The sequence below is a fragment of the Zootoca vivipara genome, chromosome 16 (assembly GCF_965207765.1).
Source record: "Zootoca vivipara chromosome 16, rZooViv2.hap1.1, whole genome shotgun sequence".
Taxonomy (NCBI): Eukaryota; Metazoa; Chordata; class Lepidosauria; order Squamata; family Lacertidae; genus Zootoca; species Zootoca vivipara.
In genome coordinates this window covers 12,347,264-12,357,473 of record NC_142599.1, presented here as the reverse complement: position 1 = coordinate 12,357,473, position 10,210 = coordinate 12,347,264, and the positions used below count along the sequence as shown (strand labels likewise).

Here is a 10,210-nt window from a genome sequence, read left to right as displayed (position 1 = left end):
GCTAGGGATGATGGGAGTTGTAGTCCCAAAACAGCTGGAGGGCTGAGTTTGGGGGTGCCTGACTTAGAGGAAAAACCAGATTACATCCAAGATGTTGTTGTTGTTTAGTCGTTTAGTCATGTCCGACTCTTCGTGACCCCATGGACCATAGCACGCCAGGCACTCCTGTCTTGCACTGCCTCCCGCAGTTTGGTCAAACTCATGTTGGTAGCTTCGAGAACACTGTCCAAGATAGTAGAGTAGAAAATGGCACTACGCTGCTGACATATTCGGGTGTGTGTGTGGAGGAGTTACTACAGATATTAACCACATTCGCTAGGCGGGTAGGGCAGTATGTTTATTTTTCCATGAGGATATGCACCATAAATATATAACGGGATCTGTTGTGTTGAAGAGGGTCCCAGCAGATCATCAAGACTTGTGTAGTCCAATGTGTGGTTTAATACACAAGCTGTCATTATCTGGCATCCGGGAAAAGGGGTGGGGTGGGCAGCCGGCCAGACTGCATTTATTTGTTTGGTGAACACACACACACATTTTTCAGCTCCGCACACACACACACAGAGGAAATAATCCGAATCATCCATCAGACCATTCAAGTCAATGTTAGCCTGGCCGATATTGTTACAACGAGGCCATCCCTGGAGAGCACGAGGCGGAATCCATCAAGAAAGGAGCAAATCCCTTTTCGTTTCCATCCGTCCTGCTTTGCCGTCAGTTCCATCCCGTCAGCATAAATCCAGACTGACGTCTATGGAAAGTAAAGGAAAAATAAAAGAGGAGGGGGGAATAGCTGATGAACAACAACATGGAAGACTCGAGCTGCGTTGCAGGTTCGGTTTCTGAGAAGCCCTCTAGGAGGCCGCAGTATCAAGATGCTAAAACAACAGAAATAAAAGACTTGCAACATGAAGGGATCAATTAAAGGAAGGAGCTTTGGATAGAGATGGTGAGAATTAGCTTCGTACCCGGCGTGTAACTGTGTATGGTCCCCCCCCCCTCCGGTTTGGCTGCAGCAAAGCACCGTCAGGTTCCTTTGGTGGTCTCACGACAGGAGGGGGAAATTGATTTATCTCCAAGGCCCACAAGTATACAAACAACTGGATAGGGCTGGCCCACCCATGAGGCAAAGTGAGGTGACTGCCTCAGGCGGCAGGATCGACAGGGGCAGCAGAACCCAGTGTAGATCTTTATTCCCTCTTGTTGCTGACGCAGATCTTCACTCGCTCTTTCTCCCCAGTTCATAGCTGCCAAGTCCCCCGGCTTCCACGGGAAATCCCTGTTTTCCCAGCTGTTCCTAGCTGAAAAAAACGGATTTTCTTGTTTTCCCCCGGTTTATTCTGGCACGGCGGCCATTTTGGAACTGGGCGGATCATGCTCAGAAGCAACTTTTGATGCTGCTTTGCCCAGTTCCAAAATGGCTGCAGTGCGACTTCTGGCGCGGCGGCCATTTTGGAACTGGGCAAAGCAGCATCAAAAGTCACTTCTGAGCATGCTCCGCCCAGTTCCAAAATGGCGGCAGCGCTACTTCCGGTCTGCTATTTCTGCCCGGTCCCTTATTTCTCTGACAGCAACTTGGCAGGCATGCCCCAGTTACAGGTAGGTAGCCGTGTTGGTCTGAGTCGAAACAAAATAAAAAAAATTCCTTCAGTAGCACCTTAAAGACCAACTAAGTTTTTATTTTGGTATGAGCTTTCGTGTATCTGATGAAGTGTGCATGCACACCAAAGCTCATACCAAAATAAAAACTTAGTTGGTCTTTAAGGTGCTACTGAAGGAATTTTTTTTATTTTCTTTCTCCCCAGGCAGGGAAGGAGGGGGAAACCATTTTGTGATGTGCCTCCAGTGCCAAAATGTCTCAGAACAGGATGGAATCTTTAGCTAAAATAATGCAAGAGGTCCCTTCATCACAGGCTGAAATTCAGGGCAGGGCAGGAGGAACCAGGAGTGCCGAGGCCACGCTGCGGCAACGAGGTGTTCTGTGCCATCCTCCCAAAACCAAACCAAACCAAACCAGAATAGGTGAAGCTCCAGACTGGTGCTACTGGGAAACAGGTGCCTGACTTATCATTTTAATATCAGATTTAGGAGCTTCCAGATTACCTGTTTATTGAGCCTTCGTCCTGATTTGCTTGCCAGGAAATTAAGACGGTGTTGCGTCAAAGCAAGTCTCACCCCACTCTTTTCCAGGGCACCATCCCATCTTTTTCCTTATGGCAAGAAAGTCTCGTCTTTTTTTATGGGAAGCAGGCTTGTTGTGCAAGGCTGTAACTGCACATGACCTGAATTTGCTGGGATGTGACTGAACCCCATCTGAATACAGGGGTGCCTGGGAGCACCTTCTTTTTCCACGGATAAAACCTACCAGGCAATGGAGATTTTGTACTCCAATGGGGTACAAATAAATTTGCATTGCACTGAGTCAGACCTTTGGTCCATCTAGCTCAGTATTGCTGACACTGACTGGCAGCGGCCTTCCAAGGTCTTTCCCCTGCCTGGGACCTTCTGCAAGCAAAGCGGGGGCTCTGCCACTGAGCTTAAGCCCTCATTGGGGAATCCTGTGTTCCCGTGTAAGCCCCATTGAGTACAACAGGATTGACTTCTGAGTAGACAGAGTTAGGCTCCTGCTGGAAGTTGGCAGCCTGAGCTTCAGATCAAATCACTGGCAAGGGTTGCCTTTGCAGAAAGGCAAGCAAGAGGAGCTTCTCCCCCCCCCCCCATTTAGATTTGGATTTTGTCATCATGGCCCAGTTAATTATTTTCTGCTAAGCAGACAAACCGACTAACTAGGCATCTGCCTTGATTCATGTTAGGGAGCATCTCCCCCTCCTGGCCGAGACGGAAATAAGAAAGGAATTAGGAAAGGAATGAGGCAAAAACTTAGAAGGGCCGTTTTGCTTAAGGAATAAGTAGGAGCTGCAACAATTGTTGTTGTTCCGCCCATCTGACTTGGTCTCCCCCAGCCACTCTGGGCAGCTTCCAACAAATTAAAGCATGAAGCACAGTAAAACACCAAACATTAAAAACTTCCCCGAACAGGGCTGCCTTCAGATGTCTTCTAAAAGTCAGATAGTTATTTATTTCTTTGACATCTGAACGGGAGGGTGCGGCTACCGAAAAGGCCCTGTGCCTCTGCCTTGGCCTTGTCCTCCCTGTGGTGTAAGAGGCTGCATGCCTCTGAATGGGTCAGAAAACCAGGAGGGAGGGGGAGTGAAAGGAAGCAACCTGGAGGTGGGCATGAGAGACTGGCCGGCTGGCACCCTGACCAGGAGGGCTCTGCGCTGCAACATCACGCTGCAGACTGCTTCCCTTGTTTTCCAGCTGTTGTCAACAACAGCCGGCCCAATGAACCTGTCAGGCCAAGGTCCATTCATTCAGGTATTATCTTCTATGGTGATCAATGCATGGCTTTAAAAGCCGATCAAACAAATTAATGGAGGATCAGTGGCTATGAGCCATGCTGGCTGTGTTCTCGCTCCACTGTCCGAGGCAGCATGCCTCTGTAGACGAGTGGATTGAACTCACAAATAGGGAGAATACTGTTGCACTGCAGTCCCCCTCGCAGGCTTTCCAGAGGCATCTGAATTTTAATTTTTATTATTTATACCCCACCCATCTGGCTGGGTTTCCCCAGCCAATTTGGGTGGCTTAGGGAATTTATAAAACATAATAAAGCATCAAACATTAAAAACTTCTCGATACAGGGCTGCCTTCAGATGTCTTCTACAAGTCAGATAGTTGTTTATTTCCTCGATGGGAGGGCGTTCCGCAGGGTGGGTGCCACTACTGAGAAGGCCCTCTGCCTGGTTCCCTGTAACTTCACTTCTCGCAGTGAGGGAAGCAGCAGAAGACCTTCGGAGCTGGACCTCAGTGTCCGGGCAGAACGGTATACTGGGCCACTATGAGAACAGGATGTTGGACGGCTGTGGGCAGGATCCCCTCATTGCAATCGGTTGAACTAGATGATTCTCGGGGTCCTTTCCAACTCTACAATTCTAGGGTTAGGGATAGGCGCCTGGCCTGATCCAATAGGCCTCTTCAAAAGTGGTTTCTTCTCCTTAATCTCCTTTTCCCTAAAGAGTCTTTTGGGACATCTGCATGAGAACGTAAGGAAAACCTGCTGCATCAGGCCAGGGGCCACCCAGTCTAGCATCCTGGTCTCACATTGGTTGCCCAGATGTGTGAGAAATCTGTCAAGAGGACCTGAGCACAACAGCACTCTCCTTCTGTGCTTTTGGGCAACTGATATGCAGAGGCATTATTGCCTCTGACCAGGGAGGCAGAGCATAGCCATCATGACTAGTAGCCACTGATAGCCTTTTCCTGCATGAATTTGTCTAATCTTAAAATCCATCTAAATTGGTGGCCATCCCTGCCTCCAGTGGGAGTGAGTTCCACAGACTACCTATGCATTGCACTTTCTGTTATCTATCCTGGATCTTCCAACATTCGCCTTCGCTGGATGTTCATGAGCTCCAGTGTTATGCGAGAAGGAGAGAAACCATTCTCTAGCCACTTGCTTCCAAAACATGCACAATTGTATAAATGCCTATCCTGCCACCTTCTACTCGCAGAATTAAAAAGTCCCGAATGCGGGGATTGCTCCATCTCCTAACTTTGTGGCTCCCCCAAGCCTGGAGATACCTCCCTGTTTGTGCACGGATGGTGTCGCTCTGGATCCGCACTTAAGAGAACGCATCTGTTCTCGGCACACAGGATGCGATATTCAGCTTTTTGAGACACAGCCCACACGCAGAAACCAGGATGCGGCAAGCGAAAGAGCCACCGAGCCGGCCGAAGTTTCATTTCCTGATTCTACGGCTTGCCTCTTCCGCAGCGGGAACTCGCGGAGCAAAATCAGGATGTTTACTTTACCCTATCTGCTCTTTAGATCCTAGCTACGAAGCCTTGATTTTAGCAGAATGCTGCTCCGCCCTCCCTTTCATAACCCCTCTGAGAGAACAAAGGCTTCCTTATCAATGGAATTAAAATTATGCCATGCTAAAATAAAAAATAAAAAAAATGAAAGAGGGTCGCGTTTCATAAAAGGCAGCCGGGCTCCACCAGCAGTAACCTTGAGCTGCCGAGTTCATTTAAGATTGTTCAGGCCTAGAAAAAGGGGACGTGGAAGCTGTCTGGAACAGAATCAGGCCACTGAGCCATCTAAGCTCAGTAATATTTACAAGAGGAACGGGGAAGATGTGACCCTCCAGATGTTCTCGGATTCCAACTCCCCCAAGCAAGCATGGCCAAAAATGGCTGGCATCCGAGCGCGCCTTCAGGGTTGAAGTCAAACCACTGGGGAGTTTGCTGCGGCTGTAGAGTCCGATATGGGAGAGACATGTTTTGCTGCAGCTGGGGCAGATGATGGAGTCTGACTGCGCTGCTTCAGATCTGCTCTCTGTGCTCCTCCCAGCAGCCATTTCTGGTCTGGATACGACCTGACTGTCCGCGGTCATCTGCAAGGGATTCCCACATGGTGAGGCTGACGTTGCCAGCCTCCATGTCCTGCTGGCAGACATCTTTGCAACACAGAGCTGGTCTGCCAACAGGCCTGGTGCCGGAAGCCAGCTCCCCGTAGCGCACGTCCTTGAGGATCCTGCCAACTTCCATTCTGTGGGCATGACCAGGCCAGCGGAGACATCGCTGAGACAGGGGTGTAAACATGCTGGGGATGTGGGGAATTAGGGGAGCACGTCTTTGTTTGAGGCTCTGCCCTGCTATGAGATAGGAGTGACAAACTCCTTTTCTCTGGTCTCCCAGAATCAGGAGAGGCATGCAGAGGGTGGAGGAGAAGGTAGCTTCATGCTGGCGCAGCCTCAGATTGCTTGGGGAAAACCCTGGAGAGGAGAGGATTTAGGCAGCTGCAGGGAGGCTGGGACTCTCGATCTCAGCAACTGTGTCACAGAGGCAAGACCTGTCAGAGATGGGTGCTGCGCTCATTAGGCCTGACACTGCAGATTCTGTTTTTGCTAATAAAGAGTTAACTCCATCTTGCTCAGTGTGGTTTACTGCTGGTGCGATCCTGCCACCTGGAGTAGCACAAAGGCATCATGTCTAGCAGCCTTGCCCTCCATCCATTTCTCTGATATTCTTTCAAAGCAGTGCTGGGGCCTTGGAGCTGGCTCTCAGGACTCGAGAGGTCCAGAGGGTGGCAACACGAGAACAGGGCCTTCTCTGCAGTGGCTCCCTGTCTGTGGAATGCTCTCCCCAGGGAAGTTCGCCTGGTGCCTTCATTATACACCTTTAGGCGCCAGGCAAAAATGTTCCTTTTTAACCATGCCTTCGGTTGACCTGATCGACACCCTGTACCCTTTTTAAATGCAGCTCTTTTTTGGGGGTGTGTGTGTTATTGGGTTATCGTTTTTAATTTGATTTTATATATTGTGATCTTTTATGTGAACTGCCCTGAGACCTCTGAGTATAGGGTGGTATATGTTGTTGTTGTTGTTTAGTCGTTTAGTCGTGTCCGACTCTTCGTGACCCCATGGACCATAGCATGTCAGGCACTCCTGTCTTCCACTGCCTCCCACAGTTTGGTCAAACTCATGTAATAAATAATAATAATAACTCTCCCCCAAGAAACACCCCTCACTGTTCCTGCTTCACCCCCCCCCCCCAGTGTTTGTGCCTGGCTGGAATGTGTCATTGGAACAAGGCTTGTCTGGATGGAGGATAAAGGCATCTATTGGGTGCAAAAGCTAGCCTACTGCACTACGGAAACATTTCACAGAATCATAGAATTGGAAAGGGTCCCAAGGGTCATCTAGCCCAACCCCTGCAATGCCTCGCCCAACAGCAGGCACGTCACTTGCTCAGAAGGGAATGTGGCCTTTGGGCTGAGAAAGGTCACCCCCACCCTGTTTTATTGCTGTCTAAGCTAGTGGCCGTCACCATGAGGCAGGGAGTTCCACTGTTTAAGCATCCTGAAACACGTTCTCCTTGGATCCAAAAGGCTTGCAAGCGAGACTAGGCTGAAGGCTAGCAAAAGAAGGCTAAAGCAACCAACCTGCCATTTCTCAATCTTCCAGCTGTCTTCTCCTTTCCTTCAGATTCCTTACGCCGGGTGCTCTTTCGGTTGCTACCCAGGGATGGCAGCTAACCTCAGCAGCCAGTGACGGTAGGATCGGCCCCTGACCGCTTGGTGATGTGCAGCTTGGCAACTTCCTCCGCACACGTCGGGTGGATCCCAACCGTCTTTGCCATTTGGGAATAGGTAGCGCCACATCTACAAAGAAGGGAAAAGGATAAAACTGTGTGGACAGTGAAAGCGCTGTTGAATCTTTCCTGCTACAGGTTTACTGAATCAGCTGATAAACCAGTCATTTACCCCTGCTTGGGCGGGGGGCTCTAATGACACATTTTCTCCTAGGAGGCAGAGAAATTGATCGCTCGTGTTTATTTCTTCTTTTACTGCAATTGCAAGAACGAAACAAACAAGTATGCAAGGAACTGTTTGGGCTGCAAAGGGGAAAAAAAGTTTTAAAGCTTCCACAGGCAAGGAAATGACTTATCAAAGGGAGGACCCAGTAATGTCAAAGGCTGATTGATCAAAAAGCAGCTATTTTAAAGGGTCAGCAGCAACTTTAAGTTATTATTTTTAAGTGGCAACAAAATCCATTTCAAGGTCGCAATCTTATGCACGCTTTCTAGGAATCAAGTCCCATTGAACTGAATTGGGACTGTGCCGGTTGTGGGATTGTTATGGGGAAACCTAGTGGTTTAGTGACATATATAGGTCACATCCATACAATACATTTTAAAGCACTGCTCTATCACATCCCCTGGAGAATGCTGGGAATCGTAGCTCTGTGTCTCCGAAGAACTCTTGCCACGTTTAACCACCCAGAATGCTTTGGGGGAAGCCAAACAGTGCTATATCGGTGGTATGGATGCATGGGGTGACTGTGATCACAGAAATGGAGATTTAAATTCCATGTCCAGTTGACTGTGGAAGTGAAAGGCCTCGTGAAAGGGCCCTAACTTGGGAAGATCTGTTCCTGTGTCAGTATGATATCTTTCCCAATGATGCTGGCTCACAGGCTATAAGCCAGCCTGAGGCAGCAGTTAAACTGAGTGGGCCTGGGCAGCTCAGTTGGTTGGAGCATGGTGTTGATAATGCCAGGGTTGCAGGTTCGATCCCCGTGTGGGACAGCTGCATATTCCAGCATTGCAGGGGGTTGGACTAGATGACCCTCAGGGTCCCTTCCAAGGCAACAATTCCATGATCCGGACCATTTTTAGACCTGAATCCAGCCCTCACTCATCCTCACGGGGTGTTTGGTTAATTCCCCTCAAAGCAAAGTGCAAGAACTCTCCACAATACGGCAATAGCACCTGCAACAACTTGTCTTGTTGAAGCAGATCCTCTGCAAAACAACAGAAACAATCTTCATTTCCTATCATCCCATGAAGAAACTCAGCTTCCTTTCTTAGACCTTGCTCCTTTCAGCCGCTAGAGAGCAGCAGCGACAAGGAAAAGGAACCTGGCCCCAGGCACAGGGAGGAGATTTCCAAAATGTTGCAAAAGCGCCCAACCAGCCCTGGGATTTTTTTGAAGAGCAAAGTTTCTCCGGAATGGAAATTTACCAAAATTGCTTATCTGCAGGAGCGCCTTCCCCCACTGTCCGCAAACAGCACCGCAGTCCTCTTTTAGCAACAGTTAAAAAGTAATTAGATCAGCCTCCCCTAACTTGTAGTTCACTCCAGATGTGGTGAATTGCAACTCCCTGAGGATTGGCCATGCTGGCCGGTGCTTAGGGGAGATGGGAGACTCCAGCAACATCTGGTTGCGGGAGGCTGAATTTGAGAAACTCAGAGGGTGGGTAGAGCAAGTCTGCAAAGTTTAAAAGTTCCTTTTTAAACTTTAAAGCCACTTCTTACAATGCAGTATCTACTCAGTGGGACTGACTCCCAGGAAAGTACGCACAGGATTGCACTTTAATGAAATTAAAAGCTGCCACAATTCAGTTTTTGTTTGGTTTTAAGGAATAGTTATTTTTAACGTAAGTTTTTCAGGGGTATGTTTTGAGGTATGCTTTCCCCCAAATATATATTCCTTTCATACGGTATTTTGGACAGAGAACATTTGCATCGCGACATTTGGAGACGGGTGAATTTTGAAGGCACGTGTTTCAGTCTGAGTACTGTTTTCGAGAAGCGCCAACAAAATCCCCCGCCATCCCAGCCTGTGATCAGTGGCTCCCCAGCTGTTTTGGGCTTGGTTCCATAAACTCACCTCCTGTGTCCCCTAAGGTAAAAGGTAAAGGACCCCTGGACAGTTAAGTCCAGTCAAAGTCTACCATGAGGTTGCGGCGCTCATCTCGCTTTTTTAGGCCGAGGGAGCCTGCGTTTGCCCACAGACAGCTTTCCGGGTCATGTGGCCAGCAGGACTAAACCGCTTCTGCCGCAACAGAACACTGTGATGGAAAAGCCGCTTACCTTCCCACCGCAGTGCATGGAAAAGTCGCTTACCTTCCCACCGCGGTGGTACCTATTTATCTACTTGCACTGGTATGCTTTCGAACTGCAAGGTTGGCAGGAGCTGGGACAAAACAGGGATTCAAACTGCCGACCTTCTGATCGGCAAGCCCAAGAGGTTCATTGGTTTAGACCACAGTGCCACCCTCATCCTGTGCCCCCTAACCCTATAAAGAGCATTATTCAGAATAAGGGTTGCATGAACCACTAACACGATAAAATTCAAAACAGTAACAATTAATCACACACTTATTCAAAATCCAAAACTATTTAGTTCAATTAATGCGACAAAACTGATGAATCTGAACCAGTTAGATAATCATTTATACTGCCAGTGCCCTGGAGCAGCATCCTTGTCTCTTAGCACCCTGCTAGGTTAACCCCACACTTTCCAGGAGGTGGGGCTCCTCAATTCTGATGTTGCCAAACTGCAATCCCCACCAACTCTGCCTATTGGACCTGCTGGAAGTTGAACAACATCTGGAGGGCTGCAGGTTCCAGAGGGCTGCAGAAACCTACCCCCCTCCATGGTGCAGATTTTAAAAGAAAATATGTCCGTCCCCTCCAAAGCTTTGATGATTCCTCCTGTAAGCCTCCCCATGAAACATAATCAAAAAAAGCTTTTAGGTTCCCCCCCCCCCAAATCTCTTTTTAAAAGAAAGGCTTCCGCATATTTCAGCGATCACTTATTATCCTGAAAACATAAAGCTTTCCCCTTTGCTGCATTTTA

The 10,210-nt window shown here is 48.7% G+C and overlaps 1 protein-coding gene across 1 annotated transcript in view; it reads right to left on the bottom strand.

Annotated features, from left to right (window-relative positions):
* Positions 1–324: 324 nt before the first annotated feature.
* Positions 325–10,210, bottom strand: part of TXNRD2 (thioredoxin reductase 2) — a 69,474-nt gene continuing 59,588 nt past the window's right edge. The window contains exons 17-18 of the mRNA XM_035098261.3: positions 7,010–7,228; positions 325–751 (exon numbers count right to left, since the gene is read on the bottom strand). Of these exons, the coding sequence (XP_034954152.2) occupies positions 7,099–7,228 (130 nt within the window). The 3' untranslated portion in view covers positions 325–751; positions 7,010–7,098. The remainder of the gene's footprint in view (positions 752–7,009; positions 7,229–10,210) is intronic.